General features: G+C 44.0%; 1 protein-coding gene across 2 annotated transcripts in view; it reads right to left on the bottom strand.

Annotated features, from left to right (window-relative positions):
* The window catches only part of DPP9 (dipeptidyl peptidase 9), a 105,807-nt gene that overhangs the window by 81,326 nt on the left and 1,850 nt on the right, over nucleotides 1-22,631 (bottom strand). For both annotated transcript variants that reach the window (XM_069216422.1, XM_069216423.1), the window contains exons 2-4: nucleotides 20,146-20,236; nucleotides 4,012-4,265; nucleotides 2,936-3,048 (exon numbers count right to left, since the gene is read on the bottom strand). In XM_069216422.1, the coding sequence (XP_069072523.1) occupies nucleotides 2,936-3,048; nucleotides 4,012-4,265; nucleotides 20,146-20,201 (423 nt within the window). In that variant the 5' untranslated portion in view covers nucleotides 20,202-20,236. The remainder of the gene's footprint in view (nucleotides 1-2,935; nucleotides 3,049-4,011; nucleotides 4,266-20,145; nucleotides 20,237-22,631) is intronic.

The raw sequence follows: 22,631 nt of genomic DNA, 5'->3' as shown, positions 1-22,631 counted from the left end.
TTTAGGTCTGGGGGGTTAGTAGCCAATGGCTACTAGCCCTGAGGGTGGGTACACCCTCTTTGTGCCTCCTCCCAAGGGGAGGGGGTCACAATCCTAACCCTATTGGGGGAATCCTCCATCTGCAAGATGGAGGATTTCTAAAAGTCAGAGTCACCTCAGCTCAGGACACCTTAGGGGCTGTCCTGACTGGCCAGTGACTCCTCCTTGTTGCTTTCTTTGTTCCCTCCAGCCTTGCCGCCAAAAGTGGGGGCCGTGGCCGGAGGGGGCGGGCAACTCCACTAAGCTGGAGTGCCCTGCTGGGCTGTGACAAAGGGGTGAGCCTTTGAGGCTCACCGCCAGGTGTTACAGCTCCTGCCTGGGGGAGGTGTTAGCATCTCCACCCAGTGCAGGCTTTGTTACTGGCCTCAGAGTGACAAAGGCACTCTCCCCATGGGGCCAGCAACATGTCTCTAGTGTGGCAGGCTGCTGGAACTAGTCAGCCTACACAGACAGTCGGTTAAGTTTCAGGGGGCACCTCTAAGGTGCCCTCTGGGGTGTATTTTGCAATAAAATGTACACTGGCATCAGTGTGCATTTATTGTGCTGAGAAGTTTGATACCAAACTTCCCAGTTTTCAGTGTAGCCATTATGGTGCTGTGGAGTTCGTGTTTGACAGACTCCCAGACCATATACTCTTATGGCTACCCTGCACTTACAATGTCTAAGGTTTTGTTTAGACACTGTAGGGGTACCATGCTCATGCACTGGTACCCTCACCTATGGTATAGTGCACCCTGCCTTAGGGCTGTAAGGCCTGCTAGAGGGGTGACTGACCTATACTTGCATAGGCAGTGAGAGGCTGGCATGGCACCCTGAGGGGAGTGCCATGTCGACTTACTCGTTTTGTTCTCACCAGCACACACAAGCTGGCAAGCAGTGTGTCTGTGCTGAGTGAGAGGTCTCCAGGGTGGCATAAGACATGCTGCAGCCCTTAGAGACCTTCCTTGGCATCAGGGCCCTTGGTACTAGAAGTACCAGTTACAAGGGACTTATCTGGATGCCAGGGTCTGCCAATTGTGGATACAAAAGTACAGGTTAGGGAAAGAACACTGGTGCTGGGGCCTGGTTAGCAGGCCTCAGCACACTTTCAATTGTAAACATAGCATCAGCAAAGGCAAAAAGTCAGGGGGCAACCATGCCAAGGAGGCATTTCCTTACACTTACCTCCCCCAGGAACTGTGAAAATTGCACTAAGTGTCCACTTTTAAAACAGCTTATTGTGTTTTATGTAAAAAGTATACATACTAATGTAATGATTTAAAGTTCCTGAAGTACTTACCTGCAATACCTTTCAAATGAGATATTACATGTAGAATTTGAACCTGTGGTTCTTAAAATAAACTAAGAAAATATATTTTTCTATAACAAAACCTATTGGCTGGATTTGTCTCTGAGTGTGTGTTCCTCATTTATTGCCTGTGTGTATGTACAACAAATGCTTAACACTACTCCTTTGATAAGCCTACTGCTCGAGCACACTACCACAAAATAGAGCATTAGTATTACCTCTTTTTGCCACTATCTTACCTCTAAGGGGAACCCTTGGACTCTGTGCATACTATTCCTTACTTTGAAATAGTGCATACAGAGCCAACTTCCTACAATGAGCGTTTGCAAAAACAGCCTGTTTTGGTGCACAGCAGTGCAGGAAGAGCAAGTGAGCTAATGGAGAGAGATGCTGCGAGAAAGCCCATTCAAAAGCGGAGGACGAGGACATGGAAAACCAGCAACTGTACCTTTTTCCGCTGCCTTTTTGGGGTATGGCCAAACGCATCTAGGCAGCAAGCTCTACCATATGCTGCTATATCCGATGATTTGAATACATTTTCTAGCTCCTGGGGTGGGGGTGGGCGCATGGGGTGGGGGGAGTGGGGTGCAGACTCATATCTGGAGGCCCAATCTGCAGGGGATGAAGAATGGAACAGGTTGGGCTGCCGGCCCATAATTTGTTTTTGTGTCTTTTCTTTTTTCCAAGAGTACTCTAGTGGGAGCAGGCTGCTGTAGTCTACGTTGCCTGTTCCAGAATTGCATGGCTTTACCCACCCTGGGGACTCTCACACATGGCTGCCAAGTTTTCAGTATGCTGTTCTGTAGTAGTTCTATATTTTCAGTTATGCTTATGTGCTAAACCCCCAAACTGTGTGTGTGAATTTTTTTTCAAGCTGAGTGAGGTAACATTTTATGTGTGAAAAGATTCATGTCAGTAATAGTCCCATTTTTACGAGGTTGGGTTCCACCTAGTGCCATGTAAAACTCCCTCTACACAACCGACTTATCTTCTAGAAGTTGCACCAATTTTTCGCGTCAAAGCCCAGCTGTCTCATCAGATGGCCCACTGATACAGCCAAAGACAGACTGCCTCACACTGACCTGCCGAAACCGTATGCATCTTTACTCAACAACTGTGTAAAATTGCGAATCAGTGTCATTCTGGTATCCCCGGTGCAATCTGAACTCATTCACCAATAGTCATTTGGAGCATGAAGCTGTTCAAGGTCACTTCAATTCTAATGAGATGCGCCCAATGATCTCTTACTGCTACCTGAACTGGCCAGATCACCCAGACTGCCCAAAGGTAATCCAGGAACTCTTCATTTTTATCTGGATCCACTCAGTAATTGCTGAAAGCAGAAGCAAGCTGAATCGCACAATGACTGTACATTTCTAACTTGAACCTCCCCTCCTAACAGCCCAATGCCAGCAGGAATAGCCTGGTCATAAAATGCTATCACGACCAAGCCAATGACAGCCCAGTGTCATGCTCATCCACAAAATAAACACCGACAGTTTCATTGTAATGAACGGTCTAGACATATTAACTCGTATTACTGGAAGACTGCTGTTCAAACGCTAGTCATAAAAATATATTATTTTTCTTTCCCCTGCACCCTCTCACCTGAAAATGTTCTAGCATCTGTTTCCAGGAAAGTAGCAGCAAAGCCTCCCTCCGAACTTTCTTGGGGATCTCAGAATAGAGAAGGGAGTTCTCCCGGCTGCCGTAAGGCATCCCTGTAAGGGAACCAACAGATCGGAAAGAAGAACAGATGACTGACTACCAAACATGTATTTACTCTTACTGAGGTGCAGCAGAATATACAATTTCTTTATATCAACAACTAATGGCATACAGCATCCTTTTGATTTGCTAGAAAAAAGTAAAAGTTGAGTCGAAAAACAATACAATCGTTGACGTTAATTTCTTAATCATCTAAAGATAAACAAATTATAGGACTTTAACAATTTTGATCCTTTTAATGCTTACTCTCTGTTAAAAGCTTTGATATATTAAAAGGACTGTGGCCTAAACAGCTGCTCAAAAAAAGCTAAAATTATTGTTAGTGAAGAGGGAAGCACTGAGGATCACAGTGTAACTGGAGGCATCAATCCTTCCATTTACAGTAGTGGTCAAAGCCCTTTCTTGCAGACCCAGTGTTTTTCCTGGTAGGCACTTTGTATGCTAGCAAACTGAAGGTGTATGTGCTGCACTGGCAGTGCATACGAAGTATATGGAAGAAAGAGGGTACTGCCTACTTCCCAAGCAAAACAAAAGGTTGAAAGCATAGGTCACACTCCTGAAGGGATGGGAATGTTTACTGGGAGGTGGTGAAATAGATTCTGCCAGATATCTCGGATAACATGTGCTCAGGCCTCCTTGCGAAATATGAACTGGTAAAAGAAGTGCCTGAATTGTTAAGGAAAGGGACTGTGTCACTGTATATAACAGGATTCATGGAATAAAAAGGAAGATGACTGCAAAGTCTGTCATATCCAGTTAATATACTGAGTGGGAGTACAGGAAGAAAAGTACTGGGGAGAAGACATTTTAATGCTCCACAGAACAGGTAATAAAAACCATGGAAGTAGAGAGGAAACGACTGTAAATCAAAAGTTTCTCAATTACCAACTGAGAAAAATACAGGTAGCAGCAAGGGTGATGGGAGAGGAGAGAGGTGGCTGTCAAGCTTTACTCACCGAGGTAATATAGTCGATGGGAGTAGGGGCTGGACTCGTCCATTTTCTGCACAAAGTGAAAATCATGAGGAGCCTTGTTCACAATCAGGCCCAGGTACTTGCGGCTGTTATGGATGATGTCCCGGAGCCCATCCCACGAGTGCTTCTCCACATAGTACTGAGTTGGAACCTCTTCCATTTCCTCCACTTCCGTGTTGTCCAAGAGAGCCTCAGTTGCAGTCATCATATCCACACTTTCTCCACCTGGAACACACCTGACGAGGGAAGAGGGAGAATATAAACGACTGAGACACTGCTCAAAGTTTTAATGAAACAATTGTCAATCAACACTAAAAACATTAGAGAAAAACATAAGTTAAAACAAATGAAAAATGCCAAATCCTACTTTTTTTTTTTTTTTTTTTTTTACAGACACCACCACCCCATGACAAAAAGCGAATTACTTACGCTGTTTGTAAGAACTGGCAGTATTTGAGAGCATAATACATCCCCTTCAGGGTTCTAAGAGTAACTATAATAGGAATCTAACACTGGATTCATGGAAACTGACATTTCCATGCTTAAGCATAACCTGTGACAAAAAAAGCTACCTGCTCAGGCAGGAATATTCAGACTGTGTTCGAACTTCTACAGGAATCACCGAGCCCTCTTAAGAATAAGGATCCCCAAATGTCTCCAGAATACCATATTTCTGCACTAGACTGTGCAGCAAACAATGCCCCATGAAAAGGCAACAGCCTGACAGATATTAATCCAAGAGACGAAAAATCATTACATTATTGGTCATCAGCCATGAACCGAATGCTGGCGCAACAGTCTCCATAACAGCAGGGAATGGCAGTGGTCCACACAATTATTGCATGAAAAGTGGATTTCCAAGACATAATAAATTAGGGTGTTACTCAAACCAACAGGTATCAGTAGAGACCTAAACAGCCTCTCTTCAATAATCCATATATGTGGCTAAGGTCCTGAGCAACTTCTCTCGAGCCTCTAAGGATGCCCTTCTAATGCTGGCCACACACACACACACTCAAGAGTTCTCAAGTAAGGAGTGGCCTATGCAATCGTCACAAATAACACCACAAACAAAACGTAAAAAATGCTTCCCTTTATGTAAATTTGAGTAATTCCCGGCTACAAGCATACAAGTTTTTCATACAATGAAACCTTAAAGTAATACGTATGCAAGCACACAACAATGATGAACCAATAACTATACCACAGTGCCCAGTAATTTGAGACAGCACCATGAAGCATGTGGCAGCTACCTGGTGCGGAAATGTAGTTTCCTCTTGCTGGGTAGAGACTTGCAAAGATAGTGTCAGGCTGCTTTGTGTGGTCAGGTCAGGCTTTAAGAGTTGAGAGATGTAAGTGTAGACGCCATAATACTACACATTTCATATTCTAGCTGGAAGCAGCTAAACTAGCCCATCTTAAAACCACCATAATATTGTGAAAAGCTCCTTCCCAATGCGATCCAGCAGCATGGCTGCCCTCTTTGGCTTCAACGGTCAATGGCTGGCCTAATGGTTGTCTCTGTTCATCACCACATGGAGAAATCTCATCCTTTGTGATGTCACAATTTCTTTCAGCCCTTGCAGTCCACCTGGAGAAGCCCCGAGTCTCTCTCATCATCAATGGCAAGATCAGTGGTGATACATAGGGATCACTCACCACAAGACATGCAGGAAAAACCTCTCAGTGTCCTCCCAAGAACAAGAATGTAACAATCTCATGTGTCCCTACAACTGACTCCTCCACCCCTCGGATGGAGAAACAAGCGAAACCTTATCAATTCCCTACGCAATTATTCAAGGAAGCTATATGGGTTGAAGACGGGTCATTTTATGCACTTTTCTGAGAAGCAATTCCGCTCACCTACTTCTTCAACCACAAGACAAAAAGTCTAAAAAGAACAAAAATTCATGGCAGAACTTAATTTCAGAGAGAGACGAAATGCAGTACCAGGGTCCAAAAATTCAAACCTATTATGTTGCAGTTACGGTCTTGTGATATTTTACATTAACTAGACCTATTTACTACACCGGGTCACTGCAGATCAAGAAATCTATGAATCTTCACATTAATTTTTTGAAGTTTGTTGTATGCTTCCCATTTAAAAAATGTGATAAGTTGGGGGGGGGGGGGGGGGGGGGGGGGGGCAAGCATGATGGCTGGCCAGACGTGCCACTAGGGAACTCCTCGAAACCCGTCCTAATCCGTTCATTATCCTACTGCATCGATATCCATAGATCCAGAACACACAGCCCCATAAATCTATATTTCTCCTGGGCATCGGGGGAGCGGAGATGGCAGAGCCCGATGAGCGGGTGAGCTTGCGGCTCTTCTGGAGGGATGGAGGTGGATGGCTGAGGGCGCGGCGCTTGGGAGGCAGCCCGGGGCAAAGGACAGCGAGGAGAGACAAGGCATCCTGCTCTACCCCCATGAAGTCATCAGCGGCAGAGGTAAAGAGGACTGGGAGACCATTGGGGAAGAACTGCCTCAGTTCAGACAGCCTCTCCTGGGCGGGGCACATCAGCCTGGATCGGGCGCACGGCCCGGGTTGAGGCATAGCGCTGCAGCCAGAGATAGGCCAGCGGGTCTGATGGAGGAGCCTTTTGGGGGCTCCAAACTGTTTGGAAGCAGAGGTCTGCCCGGTTCATGCCTGCAGGAGTATGCGGTGGGCGGAACCTGGGTTTGCGGCTTAGTGACCTACTAATGGGGCCGCGCAGTTGCACTCTGCTTGCCCGTCAGGCCCCATCCACTCGGGGGCCTGACGGCCTGGCAACTGGGAGCAAAATGGTGCGCTGCTCAGGAGGCGCTGGTGACTGGCTCCTCCACATGTTTGGAAAGCAGATGGATGAGGTGAGATCTACATAGAGTCAGGAGTCCCCCTCAAGAGCGGCCGCTATTTAAACAGAGAACACAGATGAGAGGAGCCTCTGACAGTCACCTCCACTAACCACCAGGGAATATATATGAGTACAGAAAGATTGTCACCAAGCAGCCATTCTGAGCTCCTTTGTCTGCAACAAAATGACTGCCGAATTTGTGGAGGGAATCTGCCAGCAAGACAGACCATGGTGGTTTAACAGCAACCTGCCCCGGTGGAGGCTCTTGGCTGCCACCCCCACCTGTTTGTCCTCTGAAGCCTCGGTCACTGGTCTTGAGGACTGGGGGTGCCAGGAGCTGTGGAGGGGAGCCAGAATGTCCTGCATCTGCGTGAGTTGTCATGTGTGGCCTGAGCGCTGAGGTGACATCAGACTGGGGCAACTTCAGGAAGAGCACTTGTGAGGAAAACCAAGCATGCTGCCCCCATCCCCCCAGGTAAATACTATAGAACAATATACCGCTGTGACTCCCCTGCCACAGAGACAGATGCAACAGGTGGGCCAGTGGGAGCAACCTGTACAGAGCATGCAGGCAGGAGTCATTGCGCATGGAGCTGCTTGTGGCCATCCAGGGAGCCAGAGGGGCAATTGTGGGCAAAATAGAAACGGTGGCATTGGAGTTCAACTTGCTCTGGGCTCACTTACATAAAGTATCAGACAAGGTCCGGGTGACAGAGGGCGCAATAGCGGAGCTACAGTTCAAAGTAGTAACCCTGAAAAAAGCAACTAGCAGAGGTCACCTCAAAGAATGGAATACTGGAGGCCCATGTTGAAGACAGTGAGGGCAGGTCCTTGCGGAATAATATCAGACGTGTGGGGTTTCCGGAGCAAGCTGAGGGCACTGCCACAAAAGCACTTGTGGGAAAATGGCTAAAAGATGTACTTCAACCTACATGCCTAATATCTATGTTCACAATAGAGAGGACGCACCGTGCTCTGGTGCCTCTGCCCCGGCCCCCACGGGCCATAATAGTACAGATCCTCAATTACAGGGACAGCATTCTCTAGGTGGCACGAGAATCGGACAATGCCCATTTTGAAAAACCATAGAATCTCTGTCTTCCCAGGACTATACTCAGAAAGTGCAAGGGTCCAGGAAGGGATTCCCCGAAGTAAAAGACAAGCTGCGCACAAAGGTAGTGTGATACATGCTGCTATATTCAGCAAGTCGGAAGGTCATTTCAGGGGGTAAATTCCACTTCTTTGACTCCCCGGACGAGGCTAGGGCGCTGACTAGAACTGTGGGACAGGGAACACCCCTCATAGACTTAATAGAGCTAGGAGGAGAAGGGGATCTAGAGCCCGAAGCTACACTTGGAGAACACCAGAGCAGTCATAGGCGGATAAGCAGCAGGGGGAGAGACTTCCCCCAGAATAAGATACAGGAGGATGGCACTACGGCTCTGGCAAATACTGCCTCTGTAACGAGAGAAGATGACCGATCCGAGAGTCCGGGAACAGGGGGGCACCTTAGAAGAGGCTGCGCCCAGACCTGTTATGTGGGAGACATGTATAGCTTATTGAATGTACATATTTCCAACTGACGAATGGTGCCCGGTATGACCTAGGTGGAATCTATTTAGCAGGGATACAAAGGGAAGAGGTTCAGGCGGAAAGGGCATGACCACTGATCAATCAGATTATTGGGTAACATTGCGGATATGATACCCAACAAGGAAGTACCTATTATTTACAGATTTCCAGATGCGGCAAAGTGACTCTAGTAGGGCAGGGGGAAGGTGCCTCTACAATAGTGTTAGGGAACAATTGGGGCTAGGTTTAGGCAGTGTGTCCCAGCAGTTAAGAATAGTATGGATCTACAGTATGGTTTGTTGATGTTGTTATACTACCTATCCGGGGTGGGGCGTGTTACTGGGAATAAGTCAATCAGAGTTACCTCATCTTGGGTGGTATTACCTAATTACTGCAGTGTGCTCACTTTGATCACGTATTGGCTGTCGTAGTTGAAGCGTATATGCAGGGGCGATGGATCAGAGGTGTCTGATGACAGGGCTCAATGGAGAAAATCCCAGATCTACAATGGTTAAATGTGTGAATATTATAATGGAGTGCAAGAGGCCTCAGACAATATACCAAAAGATATAGAGTCCACTCATATTGAAGGCGCCAAGGGGTGCAGATAGACTGCCTCCAAGAGATACATCTGATGGAGGAAGAAGCGGTTAAACTGGGTACGAAATGGCAAGAACAATTGTACACAGCCATTTACACCACATATGCCGGGGGAAGCCATCTGGATAGCTCATGGGGTCCCATTTAAACACACAAAGTGAGGCAGATTTGGAAGGACGTTACTTTTTGCTGCTAGATAGGAGGGAAATTACAATTCTAAATACGTATGCCCCCAACACAGACTACAGGGATTTTTTTGGTGGGATATAAGGCATACTGGACGACAGTGTGGGACAGATGCAGTGTGCCGGTGGGGAGAAAAAGTAACCTCTCTGGCAGATTACTTGGAGTTTAAATGGGGCACTGCTTCTACCAAGGCGCATTGGGGTGGGAGACTCTCAAGGCAGTAACAAGGGGAGTTTACATGGGTAAGATATGCGGGTTGAGGAAACACCTAGTCCAACTTGACAGATCAGGAGAAGCATCTGGAAGAGATACAGGGGTCCAATATGACTAATCTGGAGACTCAAGCTTTGGAACGTGAATTTCGAAGGGAGATAATAACTATTTGGGATACCTTAGATAATGCACTCTATGTGCGGATCGTCAGAGGCGCCACAAGGATAAATCGGGCAAGACGCCAGCCTGGATACTGCGCAGCAAGCAGGTAATTTCCACCTGTATTCCACATTTGCATGCCTGAGGACACTTTGGTAACATCTCGGGCAGCCATACTCAACTAGAATGGAAATTCCTGTGCTGGCACCAGACCTTGCCCAGGAATTAGAAAAGAACATCACAAGAGAGGAACTGGGGAGGCTATTACATCACTCAACAGATCCAAGGCACCTGGGGAAGGGGGGGTGAGTGTGTGGGGATAGGGGGGTTCCCTGAAGAATTCTACCAGTCTTATTCCACACCCTTAAAAGATAAATTATAGAAGGTCTTTTGAGAAGCAGGTAAAACTGACATGTTACCACTTTCTATGAGAGAGGGCATAGTGTGTCTAATGCCGAAATCGGGAAACACCTGGCAGATCCCTCATCATACAGACCCCAAACTATGCTCAATTCAGACATGAAAATCCTATGTAAAATCCTGATGACAAGACTAGTGGGAATCATCCAGGGGTTGGTACACGAGGATCAATGTGGCTTCATACCCAAATGTAGCACCATGTTTAATCTATGCAGACTCACACATGTGATCAATGAGACTATGGGATGTGATCAGGAATTGGCTTTAGTATCACTATATACAGAGAGAGCTTTTGAAACGATATGGTTGAATGGCCATATCTGATGGCGGTGCTAAAACGTATGGGACTCGGAGCAGTATTTTGCGGCAGGGTGCAGCTCTTGTACACAGGACGCAGAGTCCACATACAAATTGGTGGCAATCTTTCCGAATCATGGGCAGTGGAGAGAGGGACTAAGCATGGGTGCCCTTTGTCGCCTCTGCTTTTTGTTGACCCCACTAGGGACACGAGCTGCCCGAAATGTCGAGAACCTGGGACCTCATATGTACACCGAGCATGGGCCTGCAAGGATGTTCTGATTTTCTGGAGGGAGGTAGTGTCAACTGTGGAGAGGGCGACAGGAGAGGAGGTACCGTACATACCGTTGGTCAATTTATTAGGAGTGATTAACAAACCCTGGGAGCACAAGATTCCTTATAATATTGCCCAGCTCGCTCTTCTACTAGCAAAACGGAGGATGGCGATTGGATGAACGGGTGTGAAACTGCCTCAGTACTGCTTCCAATTACGGGATGTTAGCGAATTGGGAGTAGCAGAGAAGGCCAATATGCGACTCACCCACACTGACGAAAAAGTTGATGCAGAGATTATGACATGGAGCTTAGTTCTTAAAAACATTACCATGGATGGAGATAAGCAGTAGAGGCCCCTTCTGGCCACCACGAACATCTATAATATACAATATCAGGGTGGGCGATATGGGTGGGGAGTCTGGAGAAAATGGGTACGGGGAGGCAGTCTGAGAGACGCTATTGTGGCATGTTGTAAGAATCCTTTTGTTTTCTGTGCCTCGCATATCTTACAATCTACCACATTTTTGTGTTGGAGTGGATTAGAGCCAATACAAAGGACGCTAGATTTCTGGTGGAGTATAATGCGTTCTTTGTTTAACTGTTTTATGCAAAAACCAATAAAACAAAAAACTTTAAAAAAAAAATAAAAAAATAACTTGAAAGCACTTCCTTCAGGTTTGATGAGCGTGCAGAGAGACTAAACTTGACACGACCTCTGCAAGTCCTGTTCTCTGAGTCAGGGACCAGCACTGGCTACTGAGCAACAGCCACTCTGGATTACTGCACTTCTTCACACACTTGACTTTTTAAGGCTAGAAAGGAAGAACAGTCAAGGTGTACTGTTGAAGATAGTTCAGCACTCGTCCTTCATTTTTTACATGCCAACAAATCTATATCTGCAAAATTATTTGATTAGGTTCACCCAAAACTGGACAATATTTTCTCAAATCCATTAAGTTAAATATGGTGAGGAAGATGAAACTTGATAGTGGGGAACAAGAGAGCAAAAACTGACAGACAGGGGCGCTATTCAGTTTATGACATGCCTGAAAAAAATGCCCATACAGCACACTCCATGTTGGTCTCCCATTGGGGTTGGTTTCGCACCAACAAGTTGTACAAGATGTTACACATAGGAAAGTACTCCAGTTACAATTAAAAAAATAATAAAAATCAGAAGGCCCCTGCACCTCCTGAAGCAGGGACATAGGAACAAATAGTTATAGTGTGTATGCTGGGGCTGAAAAATCCAATTGCCATGCAATATATAACTAATGTTATCCCACGGGGAACATTTCGGACAGCTTCTGGTAATTTAGGAACTCAACTGTAAAGTCTTTCACTACGGGCTGTGTTCAAAATGTTCAGTCAATGTGGCAAAGGCGCAAGTCAGAATGTTGCAATCCATCATATTGCCTTGGTTTCAGCAATCCCATTGTAAGGAAATGTAAGTCAGTGGGTTTGGGTCTGTGTGGGTCAAAAAAAAGAAGAATGATTCTGCCTAAGTTCGAAGGCGATGTTTTCAAGATACCTGAGCTAGTTCTCAGAGTGACAAAGTCTTGCTGACCAGTTAATCAGGTCTACTAGGAGTACTGTAGCCAGAGAATGGATGAGTGTGGAAAAGGTAATTGGTGAAAAGGATGCCTCCAAAGTGCGGCCACAAAGGGTACCAGAACCTCAAGGTCCTGTATCTCAAAATCCATCTGTCACGGTTGGGATTTTTGTTTGGAGATCACGGTCTCACTGGATCCACCACACACCATGCTGCGATTGGAGAAATGAGATTTAGTATTGGGAGCCAAAAGTGACTTGGAAAAATATCTCTAGAAAACAGAGCTACAAGCTTGGCTGCTGAACCAGTGCAAACAACCAAATACAAGGAGTAATTATCCAATGGGCTACAACGAAGAACAACAATCTGTGTTCCTCCTTTGCTCACCACGCTCAGCGTATTGGAATGCTCTCTGCAAGTCCCTGACTCACTCGCTAATTAAAACATTTGTGAGTCAGCTCTGGATGACTGCTGCAAGATCGTCATGGGAGTTTCACTTCCTCATGAGGACCTCATGCACGCTTCAGGCTGCTTGCCATGCATTTGGATCTTCCTTGTAATTGACCTCCTCCTCCTTTCACCAGTAAATACAGCTTCCTCTTTTAAAAGTCCTGCAGCAGGACTTCTTCCAGAGCACAAGGCCTGGTCCTGGCATCCAGAAAAACAGCAAAACACAGTCATGTCCATGACAATCATTCTATGGGCCGATGCACATGCTGCTTCTTCACATCCAAAGTACAATCTGGCTGGTCTGAGCAGTATTTATCGTGCTTTGGAAGAACTTACAGGTAGCCAGGACTAAAAAAATCCCATATTTTCTTTCAATTGTGAACGTTCCTCTCATACAGGGAAAGTGAACCTTCTCTGGAACTCTAGCTTGCATCAATTGGTAATGTTGAGCTGAGCTACCGAAATCGGACTATGCTCACTGATGGGTTGCTAGGAAACACCTGCCAAGGTATCTATGTGGCACGGGGGTTCAGACACTGCACCAGGAAGATAACCACCAGGCAGGAACAGGATGTATTGGACCCATCTAAAATCATACTCTCTTTAACAATATCATAAACTGCCAGTTGATATCTAACCCACCACAAAAGGGGAATGGTAACTCAGGTATTGTTAATTGACAAATTAGTCTACAAAGAAAGAAGTATGGACAAAGCTTGCACTAAAGGGTTTGAGGGTACAAAACTAGAAGACTTCATGACCAGCAGAACCTTGTACTCTGCTCATGAACAGAATTAAAACATTAATCACTAGTCTAGCTAGTGCACTGCAGTATTAAAATCACACGATAGGGCAGCACAGGAAAAATAAAAAAGTGATCAAGGGCAGTTTGGCACACCTTTCAAATACATGAATGAATATTCATCCCTACAACCATAAAATGCATTTTCAAAATAACCGTGAGCTTGATGGAAAGGGGAGGGGATGCCTTTTCAAGTAGGCTCGTTGTCAGAGCTTACACCAAGGAAGCGGAAGCCAACAGCTTTATTGCCTCTCTGTAGGTTTTGCAATTTTAAATTCAGAAACACAGATTACATGTGTGTATTTGTAATGGTAGGGAGCATGTTACGCACAAAGCAGTCACTGCTTCTATTAAATTAGTATTTATGACGGAGACCCCTAGTTATGCACTGTTAATGCTGGGTGTGGTGGCCTAATGCATCCACTACAGGGTGATGTGAACGGCCTTCGTTCAATATGTATGAATCCCACTGGGTTAAATCAACTTTTAATCATTTTAATGTCAATAAAAGTACCATTAATTTGGGTAACAATAAACATTGATTATATCAGTGCGAAGATACCCTTCAGGGTGACCGCGCACTTTACAAATGCATATTTTATGCTATTTGCATAAAACGGGATCAGTGATCTAAATTTACAACAGTACACCTTGCAGCAAGATAAACGTTCTCAAGCTGCACAGAAATAAATGCACTCCTTGTAATGGAGTAAGAAATATAAAGCATATTCTAAATTTCTGGCTGAGGTCCAATCTTTTAATAGCAATGCACAGTTTCCCCATAGTGACAACATAAAAAAACATTTTTATTTCGAAAGAAACCTCTGCTCCATAACCATAGCCTTCAAGTAAAAAATGTTTTATTTTGGCACAGTCGAAATGGGTGGGGGTGATTACTGAATCTGTATTACTGGATGGGGCATAGGGAAATAATATTTGAATGACCTTTAAAAAAAAATAGAAAATAATAAACAAAAAAAATGGCTGGAAGTACTGTAAATATACAAGTTCTATATTGTAATGCTGCTGTCCTTCCAACCAAGAGAAATGTGTCGGAAAAGTTTTCCGACGGGCATGAAATCATCAAGTGGAAATGCATTAAAATGAATATTCAGCAGAACAATACTTTTAGGTAACTAATAGCAGAACTTCCACGTTCTAGATAACCAACAGGCAACCGCCTCTATTCTAGATAATCAACAGAAGGATACACCAATGTTTATCGATAGGGGGGCACTGCAAGCGCTACATAGCCAATAGAAGTGTATTGGGCAGTTGCAAGGTCTCTAGAGAAGTTACTAGGCTGAATGTATCTACTTGTGTGCTCCCATTTGTAGTCATCACTCCAGGCAATACATATACCTCACCTGCACTACATTTCTAAGCTAGGGAATAGTTCAATGTAGACACAATAGTGTCAGAGATCTGTGTGTAAATTACACAGAACAGACTGGAAACCACGCAGGGACAACTCAGGCATTCAACTGACTGCAGCAAACAGAGCCAGTAATTCTTAATTAAGAGCTATTATTAGGCATTTTTGTTTAATGAGGAGTTCCAGTTTTGTGATGTGCATCATATGTCCTATATAAATGTTGAATATTCTAACAGTTTTTGTGCAGAAGAGAATGTTTATTTCCTGCACTATCCTAGATAATAGCTTCAGATTGGCAGAGACTCAGGAATCCATGGATGTTTGCATCAACCAGCATGAAAAAATAGAAAACACATCTCAATTTAAATCTTGCTGGGAAGTCTAACCATGACTGTCATTTCTCATATCTACTATGGCAATTTGTGTGCCTGTGCATGTCCCATAATTTAACTGAACAGTGTTTCTTATTTCAGAGAACTTTTCTTTGCAATTAACTGATTTGCGACTTTTCTCACAGGGGGTGGCATAAGCCCGAGGAAGGTGAGCCTGCACGTCTTGCCAGGGGATTAGACAGAGTGTCCCCACGTTGTCACATTACAAACGAATTTCGGACAGTGGTCAATAACTCTTGTATGTAAAGCCGGTACTAAGTTCTTCTATTCGTATGTGAAGTCATAAGTAAGCAGAAAGCCAGGTGTAATAAATATGCAAGCACGTTCCTCCTACTACCTGTACTACGGCTGAACGTATTACTTGTTTTTGTGTGAGGTATTCTCATTATCTCAGAATAAAACCTCCTCCCTCTGCATGCTCTGAAAGAAGGGTGGGAAAAAACTGGCTGGATCGGACTAAAACTGAACTACTGAAGTTTGGCAAATTCTGTTGTAACTTCAAATTGGTCCCAAAATGTTACAGATGATCAATGAAGTGTGTTGATATACTGTGTACCCCCTGGGTGGGTTAAAAGAAAATTTGCAAGTAGATGTTACACTGTAGAATGATAAGTTCTGTTATACTGGTTCAGTACCAAATAAGTATTTTTGCACTTCAACCCAACCATTCATGCACATCTTGGCAATCTCATGTTGGGTTAGGCATGAGAAAGACGGACCGATTTTCATCCATCAAACACGAACACAGATTTATGAAAACAGGGGATGGTCTTGGTGGTGAGATTCTAGTATTTGTGGTCAAGAAAGCCATCCTTAAAAACAACATAATAAAGCAGCTAGGTAAATGGATGAAAACGTTAAGGCTTGCAACGGGTTAGCAGGGTGGAATTTGGCCGGTAAAAAGGTTTCTGCCGCAAGACTATATGTAGATCATTTCGGGGGTGATCAGTCAGATTGGTCTTTGGGTCACTCTAGCAGTCAACATACATAAACAATATTCATGGTTTTAAGAAACAACTGTCTCATGCACCAAGGAATATGATTTTAAGGACGAAAACCCTTCCCCACCCCTTGGATAGCATGCTTCATCACAGGGTCCCCCCTCACACCATATATTGTTTAATATGGTGTGGGGTACAGCTTACAACTTCACCGCAGGGGATGAGAGCTTGAGAATGGTCACCTTATGCGTACAGTGGTGTGGATGAATGGCAGAGTGCCAAAATGAAAAAGATGAAGAATTAAAATTACCTCTTGGTGGAACTGCCCATCTCTATTGATGTCCCCAAGAAAGAGGATTAAATATCAAAGGGAAACCTCGTCATCCCTGCTTGGATTGATGTATCAATCTGTGTGATGGGTCAAAATGTTTCAGCTACTATTGTCCCGATGATGGGTGACCTAGGCTTTTGTTACGATCAAACACTGCTAGTCTTGCTGCAAACTTATATGAAGAAAAGTAATTAAAATATTACGACCAATGGTCCCTGTAGCTAGAAGGAGGGGCCAGTCTGACCATCTGATCAATTTTTTTTGGCTGGGTGCGAGATGGGTTTGTTATGTGGCAGCCTGGATTTGTGAACATCTTTAAAGAAATATCAAGCGGAAGTCTTAGTTAGCACAGTGCAAGCGACCATAGATTGCTTGGGCACACAGATGAGCTAAGCATGGATGGCTCAATGGCATGCAAGAAACTGCATCATGTCATATCTAGTGCGCCAAAACAGACATTTGGAAATAAATCAACCACCACACAAGCCAACGAGCTTGCCACAAGATCCCCACGTTCCAACTTTATCCTGCTCAAAGTCACAGGTCTCAAATAGGTCAATCGACATCCTTCGCAAAATCCACCTAAAGCACCAGCGGTCGCTAAGTTGCTGGATGTGAATAGGTGGAGCCAGAGGGCAAGCAGGCTGTAGTTAACTGCCTCTGCAGCTCAAGCACTACAGAGGTAGAAAGGGAGAGATGCAGACTGCCTGGCAAGTTCTGCCATGCAGTGCTGATGGAGGCGCTTGATACAATGGTGGAGCAGTTGCCAAGCCAGGCAGGCAAACAAGGTATTTCTTGATATGTATTTCTTCATTTCATAGTCAATGACTATAAATGTCTTAAAAAATAATCATGTTTATTCATTAACTGTTTTCTCACCTTTACTACTGCAACAGCCTCTATGTTAAATCCCTAACAATTAATAAAAAAAAATCCAAACAGTCTATCCTGCTTTTCTCCTGTTCGACCTTAAACAACTGACCAGATCACACCTGGGCTTGAAGGCCCTCCATTGACGCCCTGTAGAGGAAACAGTACATTTCCAATTCATGTGTCTTGTGCACAAAGTCTTACATGACCAAGCGCCAAATTAGCTGTCAAAGTTGTTTGTCCTTTTACTTCACACAAGAGTTCTAATGTCTTCCAATCTTTACTGTGTGTCCATTATTACAAAATATTTTGAGGTTTCATCTGCAAGGCTTATCTCGGTCAAGCTCACTAATTTCTTCCTACAAACTGATATCTGACTTTCTAAAATTCAAAAGAAAACCCATGTTTTCAAGCCGACGTCTGGCTAGGCCTACCCTTGCCTGCTTCCTTAACTCAAATGGGTCAGATGTCTATATCTGTTTGTGGCTCCTTCATTCGGCAGACTCTTTACCAAGGCTTTCAAAGCTCTATATCAGCGTACATGGTTGGTGTTCACCTTCAGCTGATAATACCACTTCAAGAGATATTTTGTTATTATTTAACTTCTATTTTCAATGTTCGCCTTAAGGATCCAATGATACTGCAAAGTATGCTGCACTGCTGTGCAAATACATATAAATAAATAGGACTGAGACAAATCAAATTTAACTAATACTTGTAACCCATGGAGTGTAGTTTGCAAACTGTATGAGATAGTACATTTGATTTATTCCAGTGCCTTCCAGTTCTCTGCCTTGATGCTTCAGAAGGCGATGGTCGAGACAATGTCCTCTTGAGCGACTTGGTGGAAGCCAAGAGTCCTTTTCTTCAATGAGGTTTCGAATAAGCAAGTTGGAAGTATCAACTTAGCAGATATTCCGTAGTAGGCAGACTATGCCAGCCTTCAGCTGCAATGGCACACTTCTCTGGCAGTGAAAGGAACAATGATGTAGCAAGGATATTAGCCCTAGTGAAAGTAAGGAATTCAGCCGCACAAGCCAATGACTCAATACCACATTAGTCCACCTACATCTCCTATACCTTGCCTTATAATCTTTTTTAATTTTGCACCATCTTTTATAACTTATTTTTTCTCTATCCTATTTAGCTCTTCAATCTCATTTCTTCCTTTGCTTCGGTTCCTCCTCCGCCATCTACTGTACTCGCATTAAGGGTGGAAAAAGTCCTTTGTCGACAGATCATGGAGAAAAAAGACACTTTCTGAGTAGCCTGGTATGGTTTATGTGTCTTCAGCTTGGGAGTCCCATATACATGGCACCCATCTGTTCAGCCTCTACTTTCCATCTTAAAAAGTGGCAGATATCAACGAGCACCACCATTACAAGAGACAAAAGCAAAGGTCTTATCAGGACTGCACAGTTATGTGGCAAGCACCTCAACCATGGAAATATGGCCTAGGTGTTGCCAGATTTACCCCTTTTGCTGCAAGAGAAATCCAAAATTTAAGCTCTTAGCCCCCAAAAGCGGCATGAGCCATTTTTTATTATAGAGGCAGTTTCTTGAATATGAGAGAGGGAAACAGCGCAAGAGACACACACGTAACCATCCGCCTACTTTTACTTCTGTTCCTACTTAACAATCATTACCTGTCTTGCAGTTTAGTATCAATGTTAAGGTTTTGAGTAGCCAAATCTGTGCTTCTTTCGTTTAAATTTGAGGAATAAAAAGCAGATTATGTGGCAACAAGGTCTGACCTAGTCAGCTCCTGGTTGCACTGAGCTAATGACTATAGGAAGTCTGACAAGGAGGCATCCTGAAAGACACTTCTGCTGGGCAAGTTTATCCACTTGTAAGCATCCTTAGGGAGGTTAATGCATATGTAGATAAGTTTAGGCATCTGATTATCTGTGTGGATCCAGGACCACTTGAGTGCTTCAGATATATTTCTGAGATTGGTAAAGCACTGGCAAAATAAATCCTTATGTAATCTTCTGCTTACAAATGTGAATAGCCATAAAGCATCTTGGAAGGTTAATTTGCCCGCTACCAAGTACTGGGTGGAATATGTCAACCACGTTTTTACATCCAGACTTAGATGGCACAGTCACATAAACCATCAAGGTGGAAACAAAATTTGGAAAAATTGGGCCAGTAGAGAAGAAAGGAGAGACATGGCTAAAGGAATGAAGAATGTACATTGTTGATATTATTACTTCAAAGACAGCATAAAAGTACCAATAGAATTTTGAGGGTAGAAAAGCGGGGATGTTATAGGGAAAGAACATACTGAATTTCACTTGTTCACTTTCCTAACATTGCCACACGCACTGCTTCAGCAAGCACAAATGTTGAGATCTTAAAAAGTTTGCAGTAGCTTGATTCACAAATACAACCAATTTTTTTATACCCAAATTGTAGATGCCAGCACTTTAATTTTGATTCCCTGGCCTGTTTCAGTCCTAGTTCAACCATGGAGGGTTTTGACAAAGTGGAAAGATCAGGTTTAAAAAATGATTTATAAGACTGCTCAAAGAACTGCAATTAGACCTTGAAAGGGGAAATGCAACAAAACTGGACAAAGACCACTACAGAGCTTGATAAAAGAAAAAGACACTTTGTATTGATGTTCTGCACGGATCAGTACCAATTTAGGTGTGGCACAAGTATAACAAGAGTAAGCAACTCAATCATCATTATGGTTTTTAAAGTTAAACCAACAGGGAAACAAGAAGCAAAGCCCCAAACAACAAGAAATCATGCTCTACAGAGGAAGACAGATAGACCAGCCTGGGTCCAGGTACAGTATATCTGTCCACCCTACAACTGAGCTTAAGAAGCATTACCTTCTTCCACTCCCTGCAGTTTCGTTATCCAGGCGTCGCCTCTTTTCCCTCTGCATTAACTGTCCAAGGAGCCTCGGGCAGCACAGGTAAACTATACAGAAAATGGAAAGTAACAAAAAACAGGCATAAACTAACATTAATGGAAAATCTTGCCTCTTCCTCCAATGGGCTTGTGCAAGCATGGGATTCATCCTTAGTCAATCATTGAAGTGACCCATACGCAACTAGATATACATGAAAAACACCTGTTCATAATTCAGATGACCACAGCAAGACAAGAACATCTTTAACTCTGCTTTACACAACCCGTTACTCCATCTTCGGACACAGCTGCAAGCTTAGTATCTGTGGAAAATGTGCATCTCTTGACATCTGCCTCTCCCTAACTACTAAGCCGCCACCCAATCTGACATTCGTTAGCATCTTTCCACTCCAGAAAGGTGCTAGCGATTACTATGCTGCAAAATGCGCTGGTTAAAAAAAATATTAAGATTAAAATTATATAACAGCAAGAAACTGGAAACAAACATACCAGAAAATATCACAAAGGAGGAGATAAAATTCGGCAATGGTGACTGAATATGAAAATAAGAAGTTTGTGGTTATGTATAAAGTAGTTCTTGTGGTTTAGGTTGTCCATAAAGAATTGGTCACTGTGGTTTGTGCTTCTCAGTCTAACACTAAAAGCTACTTCTTCACCAAAAGTGCAGCATTCATTTTCAGACATCCAAAAAGGCAACTACCATCCAAACTTTCTTGAATAAGGCACACCTCACCCGCCACTATTATCAAGGAGTCTTATTCACCCCATTTTGCAGGACACTTGTCTTCGTATTAGCTACTTCAAAACATTCAATAACCAAAAAAAAGACCACATGCATTGAATCCCTATTGCTCTGCTCATCCTCCACTGAAAATCCCCCTCAACGATCCATTTGACCACTTAAGGTCCCCCCCCATTCAAGTATTCATTCCAGTAGTTTAGATAACCAATACACTAACGACCCTTAAACTCCCCGTTAAGCAAAAATTGAATTCCTTCCACTGACACTTTTATCACAGTTTACTGACAGACTATAAGTTTTTCAAAGACCAACGTCCTTCAACCAGACCACATACATCATCATCCCTTCACACAATACGACACATATCATAGCCTCAAATCATCCACGTCTCCTCATCAAACTGTGCTATTTCATATCAAAACCCAATCTAAAACAGCCAGACCTTATCAAACAAGCTTTGTAACAAGCACATCACAGTCCCACCTAGGCAACACTACCTGCTTCAGTAACAGTACATGACATATCACAGCAGCACCATGACCCTCAAATCACTGCACAATATACTGCAACATATCACATTCCCATTACAAAGTTTAAGAGCTACCATTGCAGTGCCACAGACCCTAAAAGTACCCTCAGTGTCCCAAATTGTACGATGTACAGCTTCGCTCCTCTTCTAGAGCACCCACACATTGTTTCTGCATCTATTCCAACATTTCCTGTATGACTACCAGTCTGGCTTCAGACCACACTGCAGCCTACAGACAGCAACCCTTAGGCATTGTAGACAATGCCCATCTGACCACAGATAAAGGTCCCCATCAGCTTCATAGATTCCCATGGTTCTGAACAACCGCTGCCTCTATACGGAGACAACAGCATCAAGACTCACCAATATGCTGATGGAACACAACTCTACCTGAAAGTGAAAGTCTCCTCTGCGTCAGGCATCCAATGCCTCAACCACCGCCTGCACATCATCAACCGATATCTTCCATCAAAGAGCCTCTAGTACCCCTTTGATTCCATCAAAGGGCCCCCAGAAGCCACCAGGCAGCTTCTGGCATTCCTTTCATTCAAAGGGCCTCCGGCATCCATTCTATTTCCTCGAAGAACCACTGGCATCCCTTCCATTCCCTCCAAGGACCACAAGTATCCCATCCATTCCCTCAAACGGCCTCCAGCATGACCCATTCCAACACAGGGCCTTTGGCATGCCCCCTTTCTATCTCAGGGTCTCTGGCATGCCCCTGTTTCATCGCACGGCCTTCAGCATGTCACTATTCTATCACAGGTCCCCCAGCCTCAGGATGACTCCTTTCCATCAGTGGGCCTCCATCATTCCACTCTATGTATTAATGCAGTTCGCTGTGTATTATTCTAATGTATATTTATGCTGTGCTATGGTTTCATTTTAACCGAAACAAACAGTTTTCATTTGCATTTTATGTTGTGATGAAGAAAGCTATGTGGTCTGAGGGAAGGGTTACTGGTTGTGAAAGAAGAAAGCAAGAATAGAAGGAGAGGGGAAAATAAGGTTGGGTAATATACTGAACAAAATCACCACATAGTCTACAAAGTCACTGATGACAAGTCACGTAGCTCATCCCCTAATCTGGAGCACTCTTCTCTGGGACATCACTCTATCAGCACAACCCAACAGACCATCCACAAGTGACTAACGTCACAAGAAAGCTCTAC

The sequence above is a fragment of the Pleurodeles waltl genome, chromosome 12 (assembly GCF_031143425.1).
Source record: "Pleurodeles waltl isolate 20211129_DDA chromosome 12, aPleWal1.hap1.20221129, whole genome shotgun sequence".
In the NCBI taxonomy this organism is placed as follows: Eukaryota; Metazoa; Chordata; class Amphibia; order Caudata; family Salamandridae; genus Pleurodeles; species Pleurodeles waltl.
This window is presented reverse-complemented; position numbering and strand designations above follow the sequence as displayed.